General features: G+C 60.4%; 1 protein-coding gene across 2 annotated transcripts; it reads right to left on the bottom strand.

The window, feature by feature from the left end:
• Positions 1-201: 201 nt before the first annotated feature.
• EPHA2 (EPH receptor A2) lies at positions 202-27529 on the bottom strand. Of its 2 annotated transcripts, XM_045548625.1 has the most exons (17): positions 27283-27529; positions 22705-22772; positions 20353-21022; positions 11746-11901; positions 11318-11650; positions 10388-10503; positions 9827-9980; positions 9282-9381; positions 8745-8800; positions 8352-8477; positions 8058-8246; positions 7849-7910; positions 7528-7737; positions 7164-7313; positions 6261-6454; positions 5511-5666; positions 202-1157 (listed from the first exon to the last, which is right to left on the bottom strand). In XM_045548625.1, exons 1-17 carry the CDS (start codon positions 27365-27367, stop codon positions 1052-1054), a joined length of 2931 nt encoding a protein of 976 aa, XP_045404581.1. In that variant the 5' UTR covers positions 27368-27529; the 3' UTR covers positions 202-1051. The 2 variants fall into 2 exon arrangements, with proteins under 2 accessions (XP_045404581.1, XP_045404580.1); XM_045548624.1 differs by lacking the exons at positions 202-1157; positions 5511-5666; positions 6261-6454; positions 27283-27529 and adding an exon at positions 24347-24482 and having other exon boundaries at positions 6489-7313.

The following is a 27529-nucleotide window of genomic DNA, read 5'->3' as shown; positions in this document are numbered from 1 at the left end:
CTGGGCTTGGTGGGGCCTGTCCCCTGGACCCCTGCCCACCTCCCACCCGCCCCTGCTTCCAGGGTTACATGACGTGTCTGCCTTGCGCAAGCAGCTCTGTTTAAACACTCAGAGGCCGGGGGCACTCTCCACCCCCGACTCCCACCCCGGAGGCCTCTCGGACCCCACTGTTGCTCCCAAGATTGAAAGCCAAGATCAGTCTGAACCATCTGCCACTTTATTCAAGAGCAGAAATAAGTCATTTTCTAACAATAAATATAAAAAAAAATAATAATAAATTAAGGCTTGAAAAAAAATACCCCAAAACAAAATCATTAACACTGATTGAGAGATGGGGCGAACTGGGGAACGGGCAGGGACCTCCTGCAGCACCAGCCCCCCACACCCCTGCCTCCAGCCTAGGAATGTCTGACACAGGCTGTCCTCTGCCCCCAGCCCTGGCAGGGCCCCCCCCCCCGCCACACACACATTCTCTCCACAAAGTATAAAAGATATATTAAAAAAACCTCAACACAACCAAGCGTCCTGCGAGGGCCCCAGGAAAGCAACAGTTCAGCCAGTTAGGGGCCAGTTAGGGCTGAGGACGGGGCCTGGGGGTCTGAGGAAGGCACTAGAGAGGGACGAGGACCACTTTGGGTCTCATCCAGTCAAGTTCAAAGTCTGTCCTCTTACAGCGAGGGGTGGGGCTTGAGGTACCCTGTGCACGGGCCCTGGGCCAAGCCCCCTTCTCCCGGATGGCCTCTTGCGGGAGAAAGCGAAGGGAGGTCCGTTTGGAAAAGTCCTGTGTGTCTGTCCCAGGGCCTTGGTGGGAACGTGGCGTGACCGCTAAGTGCTCGCCGCAGTCCTTCGTGGGCCAAGAGGGCCCGGCCTGGGCTCCCTGAGCATCTCCTCAGTTCAGTCCAGGGTGTGGTCCAAGACCCCCCAGCGGAGGCCTCAGGGGGCGTCGAGAGGGAAATAAATAAGGTCCCTGGTGGCCCAGTGCGGCGCTGGCAGGAAGGCCACGCTGTTTCTTCAAGTATTCTCGGCGGACGGGCACGAGGCCCTGCCGGGCTCAGATGGGGATGCCCACAGTGTTCACCTGGTCCCTGAGCCCCAGCAGGCTGTAGGCGATGCGCTTCTGGTGGCCCGGCAGCCGCACTCCGATCCTCTTGATGTCACTGTGGGTGGGGAGGGACAGTGGGAGAGTGAGGACTGGGGGGCAGTGGCCAGGCGTGGGGGGCAGCCAGGGGAGGGAGCAGAGGGGGCCTTGGGGACCTGCAGGGTGAGGAGGGGAGCCACAAGCTAAGCCGGCTTGCCATTGACAGAGCCAGGAAAATGATAGGAGCCCTGGCTCTGTGAGAAGCTTCTGAGGTTCTTAAATCAAATCTTTGCAGTTATCTGTGAAGCAGGTGCTCTTTTTACCCCCATTTTGCACATTAGAGAACTGAGGCTCAGAGAAGTAAAGTGATTTGCCCAAGGTCACACAGCCAGGAGGTGGAAGAGCTGGGAATCAAACCAGCTGTGAACAAAGCTGCCCCTTGGCCCCTCCATCTGTCCCTAATGCCCCCCAGCCAAGGCCTCCTCCCCACCAATCCAGGGACCCTCTAGGGGCATCGCTCAAAGCCCTTCGGCCCAAGCCCTCTTCTCATCCATTGCCTTGTTTCACCCTCACTCCCTCCAAGCTCCCAGGGCAGGTAGCTGGGGAGACCTGTCAAGGATTAACACTCTGCAAATCTCTAACGGGAGGAGCTTACGCGGGATCCAGGGACGGGTCACCTGAGGCAGCTGTCTCCCCTGTGGGAACCTCAATTTCCTCACAGGTAAAATGAGACAGGGTAGCCAATGGAGGCTGGGAGGCCTCAGGAACCAGCAGCCAAGGGGGAAGGTGGCATCGGTACCAGACAGAGACGCGCCCAGGAGCCCGCGGCCCTCCTCGCCCACCCCGCGAGTGCAGCCCCCGCCCCCCAGGCTCTCGCTCTCCAGGCCCCTCAGCCCCTCATAAAACCACTTTGCTCCCAGGAACCCACGAGCAGGGTATTTATTGCTCACCTTGGGAGTTTTCCTCCTCCACCACCCTCACCCACCGGCCCAGACCCATGAAAACACCTCGGTTTTTATGGGCCGTCTCTTGGCTGTAAGTGGAGCTAATTATATGGTGCCAGCTCCCATGTGCAACTCTGGAGACACGACTTTCCCACAGGCCCCGGGAGCCCGTGGCAGCAGGGAACTGCCAAGCAGGGAAGGGCAGGCCCAGGTGACCGGGGAGCGGGGGCGGCTCCAGACCCCCAGGAGGGGGTGGCCGCTCCCACGGCAGCAGGAGAGCCAGCAGCTGGACACGTGGGGGGAGAACTTCCTAAGCTACCACCCGAGTGACCTTTCTAACTACACAGCTGGGGTGTTGAAAAAACAGCAGTGTTGCCCCCACACCGAGTCACAAATCGAGGCCCAGGTGTGTACTCAGGCCACCAAGACAGGAGGTACTTACTGAACGGGCAGGATCCCAGCTCAACCCCAGACCCACTAAACTTGATGTTCCCAAGGCGGGCTGTCTGCATGTGACTGGGTCCCACAAGACCCTGACATAGGGTTTAAGAACCAGCGGGTTACGTGCGCCCCAGGACAAGCGCTGAGACCTCCGTGCCTGGGCCCCTCGTACCCAGCTCGCCCCCACCCCTCCCAGGGACCAGGACGGGCCTGCACACAGCAGGTCCTCGGGGAGAGTCTGCTGAATGAATGAATGAATAAATGCATGCCACGGTGGGGATGAGCCATCGTGAGACTCCCCTCCCAGAGCAGAGGGGTTAATCTCGCGGGATGGAAGCTGAGTTTGCTTCTGAGGCCTGTTCATGAGGCCAAAGTCCTGGAGTGAGTGAGTGGGACGAGGCTGAATTCTAGTCCTGATCTCACGTCAAAGCTTGGGTGGTCAGGTCCTGTCTCTGTGCCTCAGTTTCTTTATGTGTAAACAGGAGGCTTCCATTCCATGCTCCCTAGCAGCTTGTCCCCACCCCCTCCTTTTTTAACACGAAGCCCCCCAAACCTTCCCTTTCCTTCCTAAGCACCAACAGCAGCACGCTGGGATGAGGGTCCCAGGCCACCCAGGGCCTGTGGCCTACTGCAGACCATCCCAAGCTTGTTCTGGCCCCAGCCTCAGTTTCCCCTCGGGGATGCAGGGCAGTCACCCTCATCACATCCCCTCACAAGAGTGGGAACACAACACTGAAGCCCCCTTTGCACCATCTGGTCCTTCTCCTGCACTCACAGTGCCAGCCCTGGCCCCAGGACGTCCATATACCCAGTGCGCACCTACTGTGTGCAGGCCCTGCGTGCAAGGAGAGGGAAGTGAGAAAGGGCTCTCGGGAGCCTCGCGTGTCAGATCATTCATTCGCCCAGCAAACCTTCCTCCAGTGCCAAGCCTGTGCTGGCGTCGAAACCACAGGGCCCATCAACCTGTGCCCTTGACCCCCACACGGGACGCTGTCATTCTGACACTGGACAGGGCCTGGTGTTGTGCTGGGCGTTTTTCTGGGGTGCGACATCCACCCTTCCATTAGCTCCTCAAAAACTATTTCAAACCACTAGTCTAGTGTTTCTAGAAACCCAAGTGACTCTGAGATAGCACGGTGAATGCTCAGGCTGGGAAGAGACAGTGGCTGTGGGACCACGGGGGAGCGAGGGCTAGTCCCTTGGGAGGGGTCAAAGAGGCTGGGAAGGGGTGGGGGTGGGGCACGGAAGCCTAAATCCTGATCCCCTTGGGGAAAGGGGTGGAGTCTCCTGCCACCAGCTCCGAGCCTCCCGTTGGGATCCATGGCATGTGCAGACAGACACAGGCTGAACGTTTAAAAAATTGCCTTGAGATCCCATTTATTTGGAAAGAGTCAGAGGGGAAGGAGGAGGCAGTGCTGGTGTGAGTCACGCCAGTGGGCCGGCGGGAGGAGGAGGGAGCCCCGAATGACTTCCTGGCTTTATCCAGGCCCTTTCAAAACAACATACACTCCGGCGGGCACACACAGCCTCCATCCATCCCAGGCAGCCCTGTCCCTGCTCGTGGGAAAGGAATTGGCCAGGAGCACCCCGGGCTATTTCGGGAAGCCTCTGAGAACATGTGTTTCCTATAAGCAGTTCTCCCTGCCCTCAGCTCTGGCCACCAGAAGAGAAGCCATGTCATCCTTGTGGGGAGCCCCGCAGGGGCAAGGGGGCTGGTCCAGGCTCCCAGGGAAAAGAAGGGAGCGAGGGAACCCCAGGATTTGCCCGTGGGCCACGGGAGGAAAGTGAGGGAGTGTAGGGAAAGAAGGGAGCAGTGCGGATTAAGCCCCTACTGCATACCAGGTGTGTTAACTGCATCGCACCCATGGGATCCCCGCAATGGGAAACGGAAACCAGGCCTCAAAGTTGGACCTAATGTGATCAATGTCACCTTCTAGGAAGCAGCAGATATGGGACCTCAACCCAGGTGTGAATGCAGAGCCCACGCCTGTGACCCTGCCACGGACGGGACCCGTCTTCTCCCCACTCCACATCATGCCTCCGATTCCCACCGCAGGCTGTCCCCTGAGGGGCCGTGGCCGTGGCCCCAGGTCAGAAGCCCAGCTGAGCAGCTTCCCGAGGCCCCAGAGAACGTTCACACACAGGCCCAAATCCCAGAACTTCTGTGACCCAGAACCGGGGGAGGGCCCAGCTTGTCCCCTCCACGCATGTGGTTCCCAGAACCTCCCAGCCTGTTCCTGCCACGACCTTGGACCCTGCAAAAGCTGGGCTATTGGGATCCACCGCTATTTTTAGAGGGACAAAAGGCTAAGTTTGGGACAAGACGAGGTATCTCTGCCAAGGCTGTGCCGGAAAGGTCCCCATCCACGCTGGAGCTGGGAAGGACAGACGAGCTCCCACGGGGAAGCCTGACAAAGAGTCAAACCCAGGACCAGCAGGGGGCAAGCGGGACTTTTCACAGGGCCGAGGGTCAACCCCAGGGAGAGAGGTGCCCGGGAGGGGCTGGCTGGGGACTCTCTCTCCTGGGCCTCCTGGACAGGAATGCTGCTCCTGCCGGCTGTGTGACCTCAGCCAAGCCAGGTCACCCTCAGCCTCAGTTTCTGCACTAACGACCTCGACGTCCCCTGCACTCTGGACCCTGGCTGACCAGAGCTGGGATCCTCCTCTGCCCACAGCGGCTCCGGGACCCTGGGCAGGTCACTGCGCTGTTCTGCACCTGTTCCTCACCTGTCCAGCGAGGACATAAGAGGACCTGGCCTGCCGGGCTCTCACGAGGACTGATTCAAAGTGCTCGAGCACAGAGCCGGCACATGGTCGGCCCCGGATAAACAGTAGCTCCTGTCCCGGTCACAATGACTATTATTTCCCACTCTGGAAAGACACGCGGGAAGGGGAGGGAGCGCCCGGGAGAGTGGGCGCCCAGAACTGCCGTTGCCAGCCTGGCTCTGCCCTTCCTTTCCCGGGCACCCCCTCTCCCCAGAAGAGTGAGACAGAGCAAAGCAGGGTGCTCTGGGAGAGGGGGGGGGCCGTGCCGGGGTGGGACTCACTCGTTGGTCATCTGCACCACCTTCTCGATGGCCGTGTAGCCGGCCGCCATGAAGTGCTCCGTGTACTGCTGCATCTTGATGGACTCCAGCCACTCGGACACCGTGCGGAAGGGCACCCCCTCCGAGCCGCTGGTGCTGGGCAGCCGGATGGACACCCTGCAACAGGAACCAGGTGAGGGGCGGCGGATCCCGGCCCCTCCGCACCCCGAGCCTGCTGCTCTCTATTCTGGGCAATTCACTCGGCTGCCCCGTGCCTCAGTTTCTTCATGTGGGCAACGGGGAGGCCAAGTCAGGCAGGGCCGAGTGAGACGGGTTGGCAGGTAGGGAGCACTCGGTGCTGCCCCGCCGCTCCTACTAGCAAGACCACCACAACCACTGCCAAACCACGAAACGCTACCAGCACACACTTCGGGGTCCTGGGGTCACAATCCCAGCCTGGCCACTTGCCAGCCACGTAGGGTGGAATGACTGTGTGTCTCAGTTTCCCCACCCACAAAACAGGGGTGGTTGTGGGCCCCACCTCGTAGGTTACTCAAATGAGTTAAAACACGTCAAGTGCGGAGCACGGTGCCCGGCACATCGACCATGTATGCTGGTCGCTTCCGTTAGGATTCCCGAGGCCCGTATGGTCTGAGTAAAGCCCACATGTGACCTCTGAGTGCCACCCCCGCCAGCTGCCCCTGGCTGGCCACTCTACCACAAGGTAGAGGGAAGATGGGGGCCACTGAGGGCAGAGGGCGCAGAACTCACCGGGGGTCGAAGTCCGCCAGGGTCTTGAGGGAGTCGGGGGCGCGAATGAGCTTGTCCAGGATGCTGACGATGTCGGCGAACTTGGGGCGGCGGGCGCGCTCCTGCTGCCAGCACTGCATCATCAGCTGGTAGATGGCGGAGGGGCAGTCCATGGGCGTGGGGAGCCGGAAGCCGTCGTTGATGGCTTTCATCACCTGGGGGGCACGATGGTCAGGGGTGCCACGGCGGGAGGCCACCGAGACCTCATGCAGCCAGGCCCCTGGGGACCCAGCACATGGAGGTGGCAGGGGAGGGAAGGGAAACAGAAACACCCCAGAAGCAGACAGGATGGGCCTTTCTTGAGCCTGACACACAACCTTCAGGCCTGCCCAAAGGGCAAGTGCTCAGGGGCTGTCCCCAGAGTTCCGTGGAGAAAGGGACTCTTTACAGGGCACCCAAGTGACAGCCAAGCTCTGCACCCTGCCCCCAGCCTCCCTCCTGCCACTCTGCCCCCTCCTTCTCTTCGCCTGCACCTGGCTACCTTATTGTATCCTTGGTCTCAGCAGAGACGTGACCTCCCTTGGGAAGCCTCCCAGGCCACCAGGCTGGCTGGGGCACCGGGCACACAGACACATACATATATGCACATAGATATGCACACACGGATACATATGCACACTCCACTCCTTATTTCCTTGTCTTTGCACTGTCTAGGCTATAAGCAGGGACTGGGGCCTGGGCCCCAGAACAAGGTCGGGCACATAGTAGGTTCTCAATAAACGTTTACTGAATGAACCTGAGAATGGTCCCTACCAGATGAAGATCAGACCTTAAAATGCTTGTCTGCCCAGCCCTGGGGTTTGGGGACGAGTAAAGGGTTTAAGTTCAGGCCCAGGCAGGCCTGGGTAGGGCAAGGGGACCCACCTCGTGGTTTGACAGCTCCCAGTAGGGCCGCTCGCCATACGTCATCACCTCCCACATGACAATGCCATAGCTCCACACGTCGCTGGCCGAGGTGAACTTGCGGTAGGAAATGGCCTCCGGGGCTGTCCAGCGGATGGGGATCTTGCCGCCCTGCAGGGGACCCAGGCCCAGTCACCACTGTCCCCTCCGGCTGGCCCCAGCACTGTCACAGCCAAGTCTCAGGGCCCCTCCTATGCTCCTACAGGTGTTCTTGCCTCCTGCGGTCCATGCCCAGGTGTGCAGGTGAGAGGACCCCGGGCAGGGTGAAGGCTGCTTCCCCCTCGAGCCCCCCACCCTCAGCACTGACAGCCCCTCCCCAACTCACACTGGTGGTGTAGGTGGCCTCAGGGTCGTCCTCCAGTACACGGGACAGGCCGAAGTCAGACACCTTGCAGACCAGGTTGCTGTTGACGAGGATGTTGCGGGCGGCCAGGTCGCGGTGCACGTAGTTCATGTTGGCCAGGTACTTCATGCCGGCCGCGATGCCCCTCAGCATGCCCACCAGCTGCAGCACGTTGAACTCGCCGTCCTTCTCCTGCCAGGGCACAGACCCTCAGCCGCCAGCCGGCCCGAGCCCACCAGGTCACCCCTGGGCGTGCCAGCCCCTCACCCCTGCAGCCCCGCCAACCACGGCCCACATCCTCACCCGAAGGAACTTGTCCAGGGCCCCGTTCTCCATGTACTCGGTGATGATCATCATAGGCTTGTCTGTAGGAGGAGGACAGGTGAGAGGGAGGCAGGGCCAGGTGTGTGGGAGAGGGGGGCACAGCCATGGACAGAGCCCCGCCAGGTGGCCCAGGTGGGCAGCCCCTCTCCACCCCCATGTGGTCAGGCCCGAGGGTCTCTGGGGCTCACATTTGGAGACAACACCCTCCAGACGGATGATGTTGTGGTGGCTAAACTGTCCCATGATGCTGGCCTCGCTGAGGAAGTCCACCCGCTGCTTCTCCGTGTAGCCGGCTTTCAGCGTCTTGATGGCCACGGGGATGTCCTTCTTCCCCGAGGACGTCTTCAGTGTACCCTTGTACACCTCCCCGAACTCGCCTGCGGGCAGGCCAGGTCACAGGGGCGCCCCAGTCAGCCCGCGCACCGGCACTCCCACCTGTAGGGCCCCCCTCCTGCCTCCCCCAGCAGGTGCGCCAGCCTCACCTGCTCCGATCACCTTCTGCCGAGTGACACAGGACGGATGGATCTCGGTGGTGAACTTGAGCACAGCCTGGTTGGGGTCCTCATATGTGTGAGGGTCCACATATGTCTTCAGGGGCTTTAGTTGTTCTGGAAGAGGGAAAGAGTGCGGTCACAGACAGCTCAGGCAGGGCCCCTGTGAGGGGTTGCCCTAGGGAAGGAAGAGGAGGTCACATGACCAGGGACCAGGCAGGGGGGCACGGACCCTCTCACTGAGCCCCTTAGAGCTGCCCACGGAAGCCTCTAGGCCCACCTCAGCGCCCTGGGAATGCCCAGGCTGCCCCCACCTGCACCAGCACTAGGGAGGCCCTGGGGAAGCAGGGGCCAGCTGGGCTGGGAGCAGGGGCTTCGCCTCACCTGACTTGGAGAAGTAAACGTCCTCCGAGGACTGGCGGGCTCGTAGCTTCTTCCTCCTGCAAGAACCCCGCGGGGAACCAACGCACAGGGAGGTTAGCCAGGCCCACTGTGGCCAGGGCAGCCCTGGGCCTGCTCTGGTCCTGAGGGTGGCTGGCGAGGGGACAGTGGGGCAATGGGCAGGGGCAACGAGGAAGTGAGCAAGCAAAGGCTCACTTCCCGAGATCTGCACCCCATACGCCCCTTAAGGAGCCGTACTGAGGGCTTCCTGCCTGCACGTCCAGAGGACGCGTGGCCACGCCGCTAATAACAAGAGCAGAGATGATGACCACCGCGTCCCGAGCCCCTACCGCGTGCCAGGCATGGCGCTAAGCTCTCATTGTATCTTCCCGCTGTCCAGAGGCAGGGACTGGACCAGACCAGAGGAGACTGGATTACATTAGAGCACTGCCAGCCCCACTGTGCAGATGAGGAAACTGAGGTTCCTGCGCTTCTGCATCCCGCGTCAGCCCTCTGGAGCCCGGGGCGGCTCTGACGAACCTGCGGTGGATGAAGAAGCCGATTCCGGCCAGCACCAGAAGCAAGACGATGCACACGGCCACCCCGCCGATCACCGCCATGTTGCTAGATCCTTCCAGGGCTGTGGGGGAGACCAGCGGATGACAAGGGAGCCCCCCCAAAATCACAGCAACACCCCCATTGCACCCAAGGCCCACCTTAGGGGCACCTGGGTCTCGACTACGCGCTGGGCGCTTGCACTTGCGAAGGCTCACGAGGAAATTGATTCCCACTTCACGGCTGGACAGTGAGACCTGCCCAGAGGGCTCCCAGCAGGTGTTCCCAGGTGAATGGGACTCGGAGTGCTGGCCCTTTCAGCTTGGGTCTGCCAGTGCCAGAGTCCCCATCCCTCCTCCACGTGACACTGCTGTGAGTCCACATCCCCCGTCCTATGCTCTCAGCCCCCGACCCTGCCCTGTGCCGAGGCTTGGGCCAGCCCACACATTTCTAAGTCCTTTAGTCCACTTCCTCCTCCCGGGATGTCTCAACCACTCAGTTTCAAAAAGGGCCCCGGTCCCCCAACTCACACAGCGTCTCGAACTCGTGCACCTTGCTGCCGGCCCCCTGGCCCTCCTGCGTCAGCGCCTGGACCTGGACCAGGTAAGTGGTGTCCGGAGCCAGGTCATCCAGGGTCACGGAGAAGCCCTCAGTGCGGCGCACGTTGTAGCTGTTGGAGTCCCCCTGTGGGTGGCGGGCGGGCAGAGGAGCAGGCGATGAGGAGAGCAGGCGGGGCCTCGGTTCGGCCACCCCAGCTAGTGAGACGGCTCACCTAAGTTGGCAAACTTGAAGCTCTCCTTACAGAGCAGGAAACTGAGGCTCAGAGGTGAAGTGACTCACTCGAGGGCAGAACCAGCAAATGCATAAATGTACGATGACCCAGGACGCAAACCAAAGACCCTGCTCTTGTCCCCACCCTGACTGTGCCTTCTGAGGATCCAGAACCCAGTGTCTTCTCTCCTACAAATCTCTGCCAGGCTGTAACCCCCTGGGAGACCCCAGGCCTCAGTTTCCCCCTCTGCAGAAGGGAGTGTGTTCAGACGGCTGTGTGGTGCCCAGCCCGTCCCATGCCCTGGCCCTCTGGGAGTTACCTTCTTGCGGTAGGTGACCTCGTACTTCCACACGCGGCTCTGCTGCAGTGGCGGGATGCTCCAGGCAACGCTCAGCGAGGTGGTGCTGCGGCCCTCCAGCCTCACCTTGGGGGGCTCTGGGCATGACAGCGGGTCGGGGTGACAAGCAGACCCAGAGCCAGTCCCCCCACAACCCCGGCCCGGCTCTGTAGACCCCAACATGGGATCCTAAACTTCCAGCTCCAGAGTACAGAGCCCCGGGACCTCGCCCCGGCTCCGCCACAGTGGCTGGCACATCAGCGGTGCCCCCTGAGTATTACAGTTGCGTAAACAGTAGAAATAAGACAATAGCTGACTCTTGCTGAATCCTTCCTATGGGCCAGGCCCTGTTCTAAGAGCCTGGTACTTAATACTTCACATCTTCTCGATTATTGCCCCCACTTCATAGGGCAGAAAACTAAGGCCCAGAGAGGTTAAGTAACTTATGACCACAGTCACAGTGTTCAGAAGTGGCCTTAGAGACCATACTATATACTTTTTTTGAGACAGAGTCTTGCTCTGTCACCCCAGCTAGGGTGCAGTGGTGTCACCACAGCTCACAGCAACCTCAAACTCCTGGGCTCAGGCGAGCCTCCTGCCTCAGCCTCCCCCGTAGCTGGGACTACAGGCATGTACCACCATGCCCGGCTAATTTTTTCTATTTTTAGTGGAGACGGGGTCTCCTTCTTGTTCAGGCTGGTCTCGAACTTCTGGACTCAAGCGATCCTCCCGCCTCGACCCCTCAGAGTGTTAGGATTACAGGTGTGAGCCACTGGGCCCAGCCTAGAGACTACGCTTTTAACCATGTGCTCTGCTGCCTCTCTCTGAACACAGCCCAGCCCCGGGTGGCTGTCCTCTTTAAGTCCTCCCTGGGCAGGCCACATGGGGCACAGACGCCACCCCGAGACTCACCTGTCTGGTTGATGCTGACGCTGGCGGTGCGGAAGCTGCGGCTTGTCACCAGGCCCGAGACCCCGTTGCGGGCCTCTACGGTGAAGGTGTAGTTCATGTGCGGCTCCAGATCACTGACCGTCACGCTGGTGCGAGTCAGCGCATGCGGTGGCTCTGAGTAGTGCACGCTGGCCTCACAGGGCCCGCACTCCCCGGACTCAGGCCAGCATTGTTCGCAGGTGACACTATAGATGATGTCTTCACGGCCCCCCTTGTCCTGGGGGGGTGTCCAGCGTAGCTCCACTTTAGCGCCCATGCCCACAGCCGTGAGGTAGTGCGGGGCAGAGGGAGGGCCTGCACAGAGGGCAGAGGGCAGTGCTCCATTGGACCCAGGTGGCCCTGGACATGTCACCCTCGGTCACCCCTCCCTGACCCACGGCAAGACTCACGCGTGCAGGGCATCGACAGCGGGTCCTGAGGTGCCCGGAAGTAGCCTTCCTCACACTCGCAGGAGGTGGCACCCTCGGGGGACGGCAGCGTGTGGGCAGGGCACTCCAGGCAGGGGCTCTCAGACGCCTCGAACTTAAAGAACCCAGGCGAGCAGGCTGGCGGGACAGACAGGACACAGGGACATCAGTTCAATGTGCTCCCACCCAGAGTGACTGTGCCACGCCCTCGTGGGGGGACCCCAGCCCCGGCAAGTCGATAAGCCCCCGTGCACCTGTTTTCTCACCAGGGAAATGTCTTGTGCTGAGGAAATGGGTGGCAAGCGGCAGCGTGCGCCCAGCGCCCGGGAAGTGCCTCACCCTCACGCTACACGCCTTTGCACCACTCCCGCTGCTCTCGCAAGACGCCCCACGCCCCTGCGCCTGGCGTTCAAGGCCACGTCTCGCCTTCCAGCTTCCTAAGAAGCCTATGGCAGGCTGGCTCAGCATGCTGCCCGCCCGCCTATCGCCTCGAATCTGCGCAGACCAGACTGTCGGGTCCCCACCCGGGCGGCTGTGAGCTGCCCAGGGCAATGGCTGCATCTCCTCGACCGTGTTTGTTTCGTGACTATCACCACCACCCCGATTCCTGGCCGGCCTCTCCAGCTCAGGGTGCTACCCCTGCAGGTGCCCCTCCCCCTCCCTCCCCAGCAACCCGAGGTCCCGCCCGCCTTCCCGTTCCGGGGCTGGACGACCAGAAAGCAGGAAAGGCCAGGCCCCCAGCATTTTCTCTGGCTCTGCTTCCAGGCCTAGTCATTTCCGCCGCTCACAAGGGCAGCCAGGATGTGGCTCTTCCTCCCCCAGTGGCCGGCCCTGTCCTGGCCGGCTGGGGCTCAGGCACCTGACTCTGGTGGGTGTCCGGTGGGAGGCACTCTTCCTCCCACCACCCTATCCTGCCTCTGCCCCAAGCCCCTTCCTGGACCCATAGGCAGGAAGCTGCCCAGACACAAGACCCAATGTGCAGGGCCGTCCTGGGCTCGGGCAGCTACTAAAGTGGCGAGGGTGGTGGGTCAGGGGCACCTATGGACCTCCCTCTACAACCTACCACTACCCCCTTTAGCTTATTCTGAGGAGAGGGTCCTCAGACACCTCCTACCTCAGTGCCACGCTCATCACACACTCACTGACCCTCCACCCTGTACCTGGCCCCATGCTGGGCCTGCACCAAGACGAACACGAAGGCCACAGACAAAGGTCAGGGAGCTGAGCGTCTGACCAGGCCTATGACGCAGGGGTGGGAAAGAGACAAGGGGCGGAGAAGGGAAACAACCTTGGCCAGCGGTCTGAGGAGTCACAGACAGGACATTTCAGCTGGGGTTTAGAGGCTGTGTAGGAGTTTAGCAGGGCAGAAATACTGGGAGAGGAGTTAGGAGTGAGAAAGCGTATGACTAATACAGAAAGTGCTAGTGGCTTTGTGGGCACAAATGTGGGGGAACAGCAGGCAACAAGGCAGTGAAGAAAGGCCTCGAATGCCAGGCCAAGAAGATGAGACTTTATCCAGGGGGCAATGGAGAGCCACTGAAGGTCTGATGCAGGAAACAATGACAAAGTTGGATCTGCACTGTCAGGAAAAATTCTTGGACAAAGGCTGCCTGGAAGCCAGGGGCAACCTGGCCCCTGGTGGTCTGAGGACAACGCCCTCCAGGGAAGGCAATTTTAAGTGCCCTGGCCCAAGCAAACCTCTGACCCAAGCCAGGCCTGCTAACCCTCAGGACTGGAGTCTGGCGCCAAGACCTTCTTTGTCCAGGCCTGTGTGAGCAGAGGTGTGGAAAGGGACTGGGAGGCAGGGGACAAGGGCTCAAAGGACACCAGCTCTGTAAGGTCCTGGACAGTGACTTCCTGTTCATGACTCTGCTCACAGAGTCAGACTGCATGCCTGTCCCCTCCTTGCCTTGACCCCAGGGCCACACAAATGGCCTCTCTCACCCCCTGGGCCCGTGCTGCCTCACCAGACCCTCCGCACAGGCCCTGGGAGCTCGGGCACGCACCATGCCGCAGGAAGAGGGCACGTCCAGGGCCACGCAGGACAAAGGAGGGACCGACTCCTGCTCTGTGCAGAGCCTGGAGTCCCAGTGACAGTGACCTCCGATAAGCACCTACCATGTGCAGGGCCCAGGCCAAGCACTTGACATTCATTTAGTCCCCACAGTAAACCAGTCCTGAGCGGGAGCTATTAACACTCATTCCGCTTTGGAGGCGGAGAAACAGAGGCTCAGAGGCAAAGCAACTCGTCCAGGGTGTCCGAGCGACTAAGACAGGTAACCAAAACTTTAACTGAAGATGCCTCACTTTGGGCCTCTGTCCCTTCCCACCTCCGTGCTTAGCAGCACCTTGATTTAGAGCAAAGAGAAATCAGTGTTCTGAGACAAGCCTGAAGACCGACAGTGAGTCCTGACCTGCTTCAACAGCCAGAAAATCCCAAGACGAATTTCAGAGCAGCTGGAGCGGTGTCTGCCCCACCCCCAACACGGATCTTCTCAACCTGGGCACATTCGTGTCTGTGAGAAGGAAAGTGTAGACTCCAGCCCAGGGGGTTGGGTGGTCTCCCTCAAGCCCCAAACGTCTTTCAAGTCTCCCATTGTATTTAAGAATCCATGTGTATTTTGCATTCCTCCCAATAACATATCTGCTACAGTACAAAAATAGCTCTCTCCGCCCCCAAATCTTCAAGTAAAAACGAGGCTCTGGAAAGCTGGTCCAGGCTCATCCTGGGGTTTCAATTCCCCCAGATGCCCTGACTTGCCGAGGGGCCTAAGCCCTGGGTAAGCGCTAGCTCCAGGTGGTCCAGGCCTGGCAGAGTTGGGGGGCTCAGGGGAGGCAGGTCTGGCCCCTGGAGCCAAGGTCACGTCTGCCCAGCCCAGCCTCTCTGGCCGGGCAGGGGGCCACAGCCCCTGCAGCTCAGGCTCGGGTGCACTGAAGGCTTTTACCACCTGTAAACCCCCACAAAGTGCCGACTCCCCACCATGTGGTTGTTCCCAAGCCCCTCAGCCCTATACCAAGAGGAGGAAGTGGGGGAAGAGATGGCTTCTTTGGCCCCAGAGCCCGGGGGTGGCCTGCCTGCTGCCGCCAGGAAAGAGGGAATTTGGAGAGATTTCCGCTGCGGATGTGCCAGATAATACAGCGGAGAGGCAGCATTGACAGGGCAAGTGCTTGCCTGACGGGCTCTGCTGCCCCTCCTCCAACTACGGAGCCACTGGGGGCTGTCCCCAAGGCCCTGCCAGAGTTTGCAAGCGCTCAGGGGGCCTGGAGTTCATGAGTAAGACCCCAGCAAGCTCCTGTGTCTTCCTGACTTTCCCTGGTTGGGCTTCCCTGCGTTCTGGGCAGGCAAGTGGGGACAGGGGCCACACACACTCAAACACAGCCACAAAGACCAACCCACTGTCTCTTAGCCAACCAGAAACTCCTACGCATCCTTCAATAACCCTCAAGCTCCTCTACACAGCCCTCCCAGACTGCCCAATTCCTGACCCCCCTGGCCCCAGCAGGGCATCTATTACTCAATCTTATGTTTGCCAAATAGAAATGGGCACTTCCTACGTGTCTGGCACCATGCTGGGTGCTGGGACGGGACGGTGAGACAGATAAACACCGTTCAGCTCCAGGGGAATTCACAGCCCGGCTTTCAGGCTCCATTTGAAATTATTTCTGCACATAGGAGGCTGGTAGTTCCTGGGGAGCAGGAATGGATCCGACTTAACTGTGTCCCAGCACGGCTCAGGCATGAAGTAGGTAGGTGCCGAGCTACCATCTGTGGAATGCACGGACGGCAGGTGAAAGAGTGAGTGAGGGAGTGGAGGGCAAACCCACCAACCGCACATTAAACATACGCTCTGGGGCCACAGAAGTGAGCAGCATTTCAGCGACTAGGAAGACCCCGTGACCAGGATGCCCACCTGCCTGGCACAAGAGCCTGACTTTGGCACACCCATGGCACACCTGTGGAGGGCTCTTCTGGGCCCAGGTGCCTGGCAGGCCCGGGCCACTCTGAGCAGGGGAACTGGGGCACAGTGGCTGCACCTAGGGCTGCACCCCGGTTTTTCCAGTTCCCGATGCCCGCCCCTCAGGTGGCAGCACGGGGTGACTCAGGGACAGACGCCCTCTTCTGACGCAAGTCCAGCCCCTAGCAGAGCCCATCCGCCCCAGGCCCGGCCACCTCCCAGGTATCAAGAGGTCAAACAGCAATTCACCTGGGGCCAGTCACCTCCTTAAGCCCAGCCCAGCGACCGCAGGTACCACCTCAGCCCAAGGATGTGTAGACTGGACTGTGTCTCCCAGCCCTGACGGACAGTGAACAGCAGCCTGTGAACTATTGACCCAGCAAATGAGGGGGCTGATAACTCCCGCCTGCCCGGTGGCTTCTTGCTCCACAGCAGGCCCTGTCGCCCCTGCAGAAGGGCGGCCCAGCGACGCTGCCAGCACCCTGCCCCTTTCGCACACACCCTGGGGAATTATCTGAGGCACATTCCTCCACCAAGCCGCGATAAGCACGGTTCCCGCCAGCCCCCTCCTGCTCGCTCCCTAGCACCGGCCTTTTATCTTCTGTTTGCTTTCCCTGGCCTCCTTCCTTCCGTTCTGGGGACCCACTTACCTCCGGCAAGGGAGGGAGGGGCCGGTGCCCGCTGCCAGCACCTCGGTCTGCCCCCAGTGTGAGCTGAGGGCGGGGCAGGCAGGACACAGAGGTCAGAGCCACCCCCCCTGGGGTGCTGCCACTGTGGTCTCCCCCACCCAGCAAGACAGAGGAAGCATCACAGAAATAGGGCCCGGTGGCACTCCCCAGGGAGGGGACAAGCCTGAGAGCCACAGTGAACAGCTCACAGGGCCCCCCCGACCTGGGGTTTGGTCATGTCCTGACAAGGCAGGAAACCTGCCAGCAGCCCCTGCCACAGCCCAAGGCCACCCTGCCTACAGACCACCTTAACCAGGGCCACCCCCTGCCCCGGGGACACCTCCCCGTCAGCTATGGACCCTGGGCTAGGCCATGCCAGCGCTGGGCTCGGGATGCCAGCCCTGGGATCCCCTCCTTGCCACACATGTGAGTCACATGGTCAATAGCTTGCCAGGTTCTCAGATTGAGCCCCAGCAGAAAGTGACAGGAGGTAGACTCTGGGCACCAGGTCAGCAGGGTCCCACAGAGACCCTGGTCCAGCCCACTTGTTTTATAGGTGAGGGGGATGGGGCCCAGCCGGACTTGCCAGGGTCACACAGCTTGTGGGAGGAAGGACACACACCAGGGGGAACTGGGGACAGGACACTGCCCTCCTCAGGCCAGGTCCTAATTCTTTTGGTCACTGGTCACTGTTTCCTCTCTGGGCCTCAGTTTCCTCATCTGTAAAATGGGGAAAAGTCCTCATACTCTCTGGGGTGTTTGTGAGGACTAAAGGAAACCCTGCTTATGAAACGTGTAGCATGGTGCCTGGAATGGGGTGTCCCTATGACCTGGGGATAATGAAACTAGAGTAGGGAGGGGACATCCATAAGAAGCTGGGCCCCCGAGGGAGCAAGAGCCTCTTGGGAGGGAATTCCCGGCCCCCACAGCCCCCGCCTCCAGCTCTGGCCTCCCAGCTGCTGGGCCCAGCCTCTGGCCAAGGCCGCCGGCCACCTGCTCACCTGGCCAGCGATCCCCTGGCCGAGGCGCCAGCCGGGGCCCCGCCAGCTCAGCTGCCGATGCCAGCACAGGAAGCAGAGACAAGCAGGGAGACAAAGCAGCCCCGGGGGGACGACGGTCAGCCTGAGTGACTCCACTGTCCCCGGGGGGTGGGGTGGGGGGCCAGAGGGAAACTGGCTCATTCCTGACATAGCTCACGGGAGCTCTCCGGGCAGCGTGCCCACCTGTCCAGCACAGCACCTGGGAGGTGCCTGCCTTCCGCTGTCCACTTAACTCTTTCCTGAGCTCCGGGCTTCCAGGGGAAAGAACCCTGAAGAGAAACGGACAAACTCTGGGAATAACCCAGACAAGGTGCTGGGTGACCTCAGGGTACCCTGGTCCCTCTCTGGGTTCAGTTTGTTATCAATAGAAGCCCCAGTGGGAGAATCTGGGTCTCTGACAAACCCTGCACCTCCCTCCAGTTCTCCCTCAACGTGCCCAGCAATGGTCTCCCACTCACCCCCACCTCCAACGGAGCCCAAAACACCCTGCAGCAGGACCTGCCATCCCAGGGCTGCCCAGAGAGCCCATCCCAGGGCCAGGAGCTGAGTCAGGGATTCCAAAGGAACTGGTCACTTCCCGCCCCATTTCCTGACCCATCCTGCAGCCTGGGCGCCACTGCACCCCCTGGATTCAAATCCCGATGCATGCTTGAGCCCAGGCGTTCGAGATTGCAGTCAGCTTAGATCACACCACTGCACTCCAGCCTGGGTGACAGAGTGACCCTGTCTCTAAAAAAAAAAAAAAAAAGAAAGAAAAAGAAAAAATTCTGATGCAGCTGCATCCTAGCCATGTGACTCCAGGCAAGCCTCTTCACCTCTCTGAACCTCAGTATCTTCGTCTGTTAAATGAGATGATAACAGTACTTGCCTCGAAGGAAAGTGCCGCGGATTCAGCAAGAGCCTCCGGATAAAGCACTTGCTTAGCTCAGGGGCCTGGGAAAGCACTTGTCCATGGCAGTGACTGTCATTATCTCCATGAGCATCACGGTCAGGGACGCATAAAGACTAGCCGGGCTGGGGGTCCCAGCATCTCACACACCAGCACCCAGCCACACTGAAAGGAATTTGGGTGGGGGTCCCAAGGAGGAAAACTCAGGGCAGTAAATGGGTGGCTGGCCATTGAGAGGGTCCCGCTAGCTAAGTCAGAAGTTTCAATCTCAGAAACTAGTCCCCCTGCTGGGCTGAGTCTTCCCAAGGGAGACTGCTCAGCCCTCTGCAAACAAAGCCTGCCAGAACCCTGACCCCCACCTCCAGAGGAGGGAAGGCTGCCCCCCTTCCTGGAGAGACCCCCCCATTCCAACCGTCCACTTATCTCTGCACGGCCTGAATCACCAGCCTGTGGAAAGTTTTCAGCTGCCCCTCACCCCCACCCCCGCATTCTTGTGCGAGGATGTCATGTGGGAGGGGCCTGCTCGCCCCACTGGGCTGCCTCGGCCCCCCCACCCCGCAGTCATTGTCTGAAACTGGGAGTGTGCGTTTGAGGTTACCTAAAGCAGGGGCCACCTGGGGAAGGGGCTCACTCCACACAGGGAAGCTGGGGGGACAAGGGGGTGATGGGAAGGGTCAGAGCAGAGACCACACCACAGGCTTATGGCCAGGAAGGCTCTTAAGGAACATCTCATTCAGGGGTTTACAGGCTGTGTTAAGCAAGGTTCTGAGGATTTGCTGTGGGAGACAAGTGGGGCCCATTGGCAAGGGCTTCGGGGTCCTCCAACACCTCAACCCTTCATGGGTTGCAGGATCTGCGGCTAAAAACCAAGTGTAAAGTCTGCTGCTGTAGCTGAATTTTCTCATTTCACTCACAGGAAACCTACGGCCAGAGATGAGTTGGGATTCACCCAAGGTTGCCCGGCGGGTGTGTGCAACTGCAGAGACTAACCCTCCAATTTCTCAACACCCCGCTTACCTCAGCAAAGAAGCTCCCAGAGAGAGGGGATGAGCTGGCCTTCCAAAGGTCGGCCCGCATTCCACAAATGCCCTGCCCCACGGCCATTTCCAGAAAAAGTCACCCATTGAAAAATCCACGTTGTTGTGGAGATTTCCGCTGCCACAGGCCCTGGCCGCACCGAGCCGCGGCCTCCTCAGCGTGAGCTCACCATGCCCAGGCCCCATTCCCAGCGAGAGTCTGAGTTAATCGGCCCCTTTTCTGGGCTCAGTTTGTCATCAACAGGAGCCCCCATGGAAGAATCTGGATAGGTAAAGTGGGGCGGGCCCTATGCCTCCCTCCACCTCTCCCCCAATGCAGGCATTTTTCAAACGTACCCCAAGTGATGCCAACCCTAGGTCCAATTCAATCACCACCATGTACAAAAGAGTCTGAGGCCCAGAGAGGTTAAGTGACTTGCCTAAGGGCACACAGTGAGCTAACACAAATGAAACAAGCTCCTGGGACTATACCATGTTTCCACAGTGCTGGTGCATGGTAGATACTCAGGACGCATCCGTGGGATGAATCAAAATAACAGCTACACTTAAAAGTACTATGTGTCAGGCGCTGACCAAAGCATTTTGCAAGCATTAAGTCATTTGATTATCACAACCACACTATGAGACGGACGCTATGATCATCTTCATTTTACAGATGAGCAAGCCCAGGCACAGAGAGGTTAAGGAAATAGCCTAAAGTCACACAGCTAAATGCAGAACTGGGCTTTGAATTCAGGCATTCTTGTTGTAGGGTCCTCAAGTTTAGCCTCCACACTATGCTGTTTCTCAATTCACTTTTCTCAATGAATGAGCAGATCTAGTCATAAATAAGGAAACTGAAGCCCAGGAAGGCGCCATAATGTCCCGTCACAGAACCAGTGCATGTCAGAGCAGGGATGAGCTTACCAAGATCCTACAGTCCCAGAGCTGAGTCTGGAACCCAGGAATGCGGCCTCCCACCCCAGAACCGCTTCCCTGCCACCTGGAACTGTCACTCACCCTGGCAGGTGTCCTCCACCTTCTCGTAGCCCGCCTGGCACAGGCACTGCCCGATGGGCACCAGCCACTCGCCATCCACCGCACAGTGCATGCGGGGCTCTTCACCCCCCGGCGGCACCACAGCATGGTCCACGCAAGTGCCAGCCACGGTGGCCAGGGAGGGAGCGTCAGAGCCGGCGATGGTCTCAGGGAAGCGGGCCAGGCCCTGCAGCAGCTCGGGGCACTTCTTGTAGTAGACGCGGACAGAGAGCAGCGCCACGCAGGCGCCAATGTCCTGGAAGGCCAGGTAGAAGCCCTTGCGGGTGAGTGGCCCCACGGAGCGCTCCTCCACGTTCAGCTTCACGTGGCGCGCCTCGAAGTCACCGCTCACGGTGATCTCGTCGGGCGCAATGGTGTCAATCTTGGTGAACTGGCGCTTCTGGAAGTTGGTGCCGTAGTCCACGTCTGACTCAGCATAGTAGAGGTTGAAGGTCTCCTTGCAGGAGCTGGCGCCACCGGGGAAGCTGTTGCAGTCGCGCACGGTGAACTTGAGCTCGATGAAGATGCGCTCGGCCTCGCCGCGGTACACCCAGTTGGTGCGCAGCCAGTTGTCCTGGTCACCAGACACCACGTTGCACACAGTGTACATGTAGATGGGCATGTCATTCATGATGTTCTGCATCAGGTCCCACTGCGTGGGGAAACCACAGGTCAGCACGGGCAGGTGCCCCTGGGGAAACTGAGGCCCAGGTGGCAGAGCAGGGCATCGGGAAGATGCATTCCAGTTCTTGCTCTCCCCAATCGACACAGAGGAAACTGAGGCCCGGAGAGGTGCAACTGAGGCAGGATCTGTCCCCTAGTCTTTCTGGCCCCCAATGTCCAAACCTCAATATTAAAAAGGGATGGAGTCTGGGGGCTCTATTCGACCTCAGCTGGGTCACTTAAGCTCTCTGAGCCTCAATGTCCCCATCTGTACAATGGGGGCAAGATCCCCTGCCTCACAGAATTGCTGTGAGGATAAATGACAGACTGTCTACAAATGCCGAGCATAGTGGTTGGCAGGAAGTAACAGCCATACGGCAGTGGTATTATTATTATTATTCACTGTGCATGTGAGTGTTGATACACCTGTGAGTGGCAGGGGAAGGGTTAAGTCAAAAACAACAGCTGATCCTCCAATATGCAGGATTTGGCTTTGGAACAGATCAACGTGGGTTCTTCCCTCGGAACACAGCTCGGCCTTCTCAGGAAAGACTTCCCAAGTGGGGCCATGGTTGGGCCAAGTGTCCCCCTCTGGCTCCCAGTCTCATGTTCCCGAAATCATAGCACATGGCACAGGGGACGCCTACGTCTGGCTCCCACACTAGATTCTGAGCTCCTCGGGTGGGGACTGCATTCTAGTTCAACTCTGTATCCCCAGGGCCTACCTGGAGCAGAGCAGATGCTCAGGGAAGTATTTGTTGAATGAATGAATGAAAGCAGAGGGGAGGAGGAAAGAGGTCTGCGCTGCACTGTGTGGCACTGGCCAGGCCCCTGCATGCCCTTGGGTCTCAGTTTACCACACTGTATAATGACTGGGTTGGATTAGGTAATCTGTGTTCCCTCCCAGCTGGACATTCCAGCATCCTAGAAATCCACTCAGAGCTACACTCCAGGCCTGCCCAGAGCTAGAGTGACCAGGGACAGGCACCTGGCTCACATAGATCTGGCCAGCTATGGGTTCCATTCCAAGTAGCCCCCTGGCGATACCCCTCTCCCCAGTTCAGGACCCCAGGACAAAGTCGGCAAGGACCCATTGTACAGAGGGGGAAACTGAGCCCAGAGAGCAGCAGTATCTTCTCCAAGATCACACAGCAGTCCCACGCAGAGCTGGGGAAGGACCCCAGGGCCCTGCCCACCAGCCCTGGCCACAGCAGGACAGTCAGAGGAGAGGAACCCTGGGTGGGAAGGAGCAGCAGGGGGAGCAACAGCTGGGCAGCGGGAGAGGGGCCCAGCAGGAAGGAACTTGATCAGGCCTCCCTGTGCCCTGTCTCTCCTTCACCCCTCACCTCCTGGGCTGAGACCTCAAGATGGGGGAGTCTTTAACCCCTTCCCTCCCAAGAAGTGGGTGGAGGGAGCCAGAAGGTCCCTGTGACCATTGGCCCTTCTGGGGCACCGAGCCTCCCACTCTGCCAGGGACTCCAGCCGTCCCCCCAGCTCCCCCTGCTTCTCAGCCCTCCCTACCTTCCCACCCCCAGCCAGCCCCAGGGGGAACCCTGGCTGAGCTGCTGGATCGACGCCAGGCCCCACACTCCCTGGGTCTCAGTTTCCCCATCCACACAGGGGACCAGCCGCCCCACTCGCACCCCGCCCCCACCCTGACAGTTTACGTACCCCTTTGCCATACGGGTGTGTGAGCCAGCCGAGCTCCCCCTTAGCCGCTGCAAAGTCCAACAGTACAACTGGAAGAGAGATGGGAGGGGGGCCGGGTGAGCTGGGGGTGTCTCCAAGAGTCAGACCTCGGCAGAAACGGTGGGAGTCTCTCCCGGAACCCCAAGAGGCCTTGATGGCCTTCTCAGCTCTCAGACAGAGACCTGGCTACACAGGATCACCATATCCAAGAAAACCATCCCTCAACAAATAGGGAAACAGAGGCCCAGAGAAGGCGTGGGACCCAGTCAAAGCCACGCAGCAGGTTGAGGTCAGGACTGGGCCTCCTGTCAGTCAGCCCCCAGCTGGGCAGGGCAGGCCGGGAGCTCAGCCCAGCGTGAGAACAGCAGCTGGGCAGAGTGCTGGGGCGAGCGGGGGTATTAAGTGACAGCACACCACCCCGTCTGCTTCCTTGAACAAGGCCCCTCGACAGCACTTCACACACACGTGGGCCTTGGGGACAGTGGCCCAGGGACACTGGTATCTGCTTCTGCACCATCCCCCCAGCATAGAACACCCCAACCCTGCTCGGGCCACGCAGCACCCACATGTGCACATGTATGTACACATGTGTCTTGGACAGTCCAAGAAGAGAGCGCTGTTAACAGGTGGGAACAGCTCCAGGGGAGGGGGAGGGGGTATCTGGAAACTGATCTTCCCACCACGAAAGCCACAGAGCAGGCAGGATAAAGCCCTGAACCCGTAGGGGCCTCTAAGAGGGGCCCAAAGATACACACAGCTGGCGAGGTCCCCTCCCTGGGAAAGTCACTCTCACTGTCCCCTGCCCTCACACCTTGGCCACTGCCCTGCCAGGGGTACCAGGGATTCCTGGGAAACCAGGGATGGAAACCTTTGCAGGGGACTTTCCAGGCCCAGAGGGACCAGGTGCCAGGACTACAAGGTCCTCAGTCATCTGGAGCCTGGCGGAGCGACACACTGCCAGGGGCTTCCCTAGACTTTGCTCTGCCCTTGGGCATCTCCCATGGGTCCACTTCTGGTCCTCTGCCAGGCTCAGTGGCTACAGGTTCTGCCCCTCCTCCGTTTCCAACCAAAGTCCAGGTAGCTGCCAATAAGTGCTACCTTCCCTGGAGGGGAAGGAAAGTGGGGAAACTGAGGCATAGAACCTATGCAAGGTCCCCAGATTTGGAGGATAAAGTCCAAGGTGGAGAGGGAAGAGACCAAGTAATAGCTTCCTTTGAGCCCTGGAGCACGAGGGGTCTGACCTCAAGAAGCAGCATTCCTCAAGGCCAGGCAGGGGCTAGGCTGAGCTCCAGGCAGGCTGGGAGCAGAGATGGATGGCCTGGTTTGGGGACATGGAGGTGGGCTCTGAAAGTGGTCTTAGAAGCCCTCTCCCGAAGTTAGATGGCCTTCCTCCCTGGGCTGAAGGCCCCAGCCTGGTGTGAGGCGTTGCTACCCTGACCACTGACCTGAGCCAGATCTCTCTAGGAAGGGCCCAGCTGCCCAGACAGGGAAGAGGAAATCCGACGTGGCACCGGCCCCATGGCAGAAGCTGTGGGGATAGGGGAGGTGGCTGGGGGTGGCAGGGGGACGGGGGCAGGGATTTGTTCAGACATGCCCAGGGCCCCAGCTTGGAAAACTCACTAACCCCACTAGTAAATGGAATGTTCCGGCTACACAGGAAGGAATCTGGAGGCTCCTGGCTTCAGCAGGGTGGGTAGGAGGCCAAAGGTGAGTGTTCCTCACAGTCCTGCACACACACCCCCGGGGGGGGGCAGACGGGGGTGGCAGGAAGCTGAGGTCTGTGCCCCTGAAGAGGGGCTCATCCCTCTGGCTCTGAAGGGTTAACCTGGCATGGAGGGTTTCCCCCAATCCCTCCCGAGGAGGGCCCTCCCCTTCCAGCCTGGGCCTGGCTCTAGAAGGAGCACAGGGCTCAATCTGAGAAGAAAAGAGCCCTCACGCAGGAAGGAGCCTCCCCCGGGGGCTTCCAGCCACGGCCCCCTCCCCGGGAAATTCCCTAGAACCAACCACCAGGAACAGGAGGCGCCCAGCCCTGGTCCCTCCGCCCGACGCGGGTGCGGCTCTTTCCCAGGGACAGAGGCTCCTGCTTCCCTGGGAGCCCCTCGGATGCCCAGACAGCCTCACTGAGAGGCCTGGGTGAGGCAAGGCCCATGCATGAGCCCTCTGCACCCTCACCAGCCCACCCTGGAAAAATCCTCCTTCTTTGCCTGAAGTTCCATCATAAATGTCATTTCTGTGGGTCCACATTGCTTTACAGCTTCTGCCACAAATGGAAGGCTACCACCCACTCATTGTCACCCCCCTGCTCCCCCACCCCTCTTTAACCAAAACTAGCTAATACCTAAAGAAAGGGGGAGGCGGGGACTCGGCAGTGGCTGCGGGGTGGGGGGGGGCCTGAAGAGAGAAAAAAGAGAAGAGACAGAGGGCAGGTTGGGCCTTTCCAGAATCAAGCAGCCAAGGACTTCCCAGGCCTCCTGGCACTGTCCACCCTCAGCAGCACCCCAGCTCAGCACCCCCTGCCCAGGTATGCCCGCCTCCCAGGAAAATCCTCCATGAAGAAGGCCACAAGGCAGGGGCCCTTGATTCTGGCAGCCTAAGAAGCCAGATGCTCAGGTCTGACCCTCTCTGTGCAGAGGGCCTTGGCTGGTGAGGGCTCAGGCCTCCCTCAGTTTACCCATTAGTAAAAAGAGGGCAGACTCAGTAGCTGTTGAGGACCTAACAGCCTCCACCTGAGTCGCCAAATATAGCTGTGGGTGGGGGAAGGGACACAAAAGGAGAAGTTTGCAGCAACCTGGGTTAACGGTAGAAAGGGTATGTGTGTCCTACCTGCCACCCAACCCTCCCCCAGGCAGACCCACCACATCCAGCCACATACCCCAGGAGCTGAAACCAGCAGCTGCCAGCTGGGCCATGGCTGCCACTGCCACCCCCATCCAGGCACACTTCCCTGGGGGTCAGTCACAGGGACTTTTGGAGCCTAAGCAAAAATGCTCCCCTACCCAGTACACAAGCCTTTCCTCTTCCATCCCATGGGGGGACGGGCAGAGGGTCTGGGCTAATGGCACTTGCTGGGGAGAAACGGACATGGGGACACTAGGACAAGGCGGCTCCAGGTTTGCGGGCTGGCGGCTAGGGCTGCAGCAGCAAAGCAACCGCCTAATCCCCCCACCCCCCGCGGGCAGCCTAGGAGAAAGGCTTGCAGTGATTCCAGCTGTCTCTCCCCTTCTCTCCAATCGCAGTCCCCCACAGGAAGGGGGAGGACCAAAAGTTGGGGGGCGGTATTGAGGGTCGCAGAAACCCCTGCCATGCGCTCTTCCCTGCAACCAGAGCTCGGGGTTGGGACCAGAGGGCCTGTCTGCTCCAGGGACTGGGACAGGATGCCACCCCAACAACACCCTCCACCCCGCAAGGTCTCTACTCTGGCCTCTTTTCCTCCCAGCATGGACAAGCAATACCTCCGACCAGTTTAGGAGGCGGAAAAAGAAATCAAGGTTCAAAGAACCTTCTCACCCACCCAGGGTTCCCTTCGCTCCCCCCTCGTGGAGCCTGCGGAATCCGGGGAAAGCTTGTTCTCACCGTTGGAAACTGAAGCCGATCCCAGCTGGATGGACAGGGAGGGCTCGGCCAGGGGCAGGAGCCCCCATCCTCCCCGCGACCCTAGCTGAGGGACGACGCCCCCAGCCACACACCCGCCCCGCCCTGAGCAAAGTCTGCGGCCCCTCGCCCAGCGCGGCTCCGGGAACGCTGGGCGGGGGAGGGTGATTCAGTCCCCCACCCCCGGGGTGCCCCGGCTCCCTGGTGGCCCTGGGGTGACGGCTCCACACCTCGGGAGGCCGCGTCCCCACCTGCCGCATTTCCTCGTTCTGAGTCACCCCTTGCTCAGAACGCTTGACTTTGGGACTTCCTGTCCGTACTCGCGGCCCCTAACCTGCCCCGGAGCCCGGGAGGGCGGCTAGGGAAGGCGAAAGGCGCGCGTAGGCAGGACCGGCCCGAGCCTCCCCCCAAGCTCTCGCGGGGACGAGAGGCAAAGGCGGGCGTGGAGAAAATCTCAGGGAGCAGGAGCTTCGGCAGGGGGCTCCCTGTCCGCCGAAGAGCCCCCTCCCCAAAATGCGGGGCTCCACAGAAACACCTTCTCTGCAAAACTTGGACAAGTGAATTGGTGAATTCAGGTCACTAACACGCTGAACCCGCGGAAAGCCCCCAGAACCCCCTTCTCCAAGGGACCCCCACGTCCCCCGCCGGGATGCGTTCCCGGAGCCGCTGTCGAGGCTGCAACCGCGTGGCGTGCGCGGCGTCCCCTTCTCTGCGGCCTCCGAGCCCCGCGCACCGGAGCCCAAAACCCTTAGTCGTCTCTGGAGCCCCCATAACCCCGGGTGGGTGTTCCAGATTCGTCCGGATCGCCGCCCGCGCGCCCTCCGGACCCCAGCGCGCCGGGACCCGGCGGCGCCAGGTCGGTTTCCAAAGTTGCGCGCGTCCAGGCGCGCCGGGCCCTGGGAGGCGCGGGGGTCCCGGGGGCGGGCGGCCCGGCTGGGTCCTACCAGGGCGGCCGCCGCGCACACTCACCTTCCTTGCCCTGCGCCGCCGCGGCCGCGGCCAGCGCGCAGCCCCACAGCAGGGCGAGCCAGGCGCGGGCTGCCCGGCGCTCCATGCCGCGCCCCTCGCTCTCCGTCCGAAGCCCCGCGCCCGGCTCCCGCACGCCCGCACGCTGGCCCAAGTGTCCCGCTCCTGCCAGCCTGCCCGCGCGCAACTTCTGCCCCTCCCGCCCGAGTCCTTAATGGAAGTTGGGTGAGAACCGGCTCCTGTTCATTCA

Source organism: Lemur catta, chromosome 3, assembly GCF_020740605.2.
Source record: "Lemur catta isolate mLemCat1 chromosome 3, mLemCat1.pri, whole genome shotgun sequence".
Taxonomy (NCBI): domain Eukaryota; kingdom Metazoa; phylum Chordata; class Mammalia; order Primates; family Lemuridae; genus Lemur; species Lemur catta.
The sequence above is the reverse complement of the archived record's forward strand: the minus strand, read 5'-3'. Positions and strand labels throughout refer to the sequence as shown.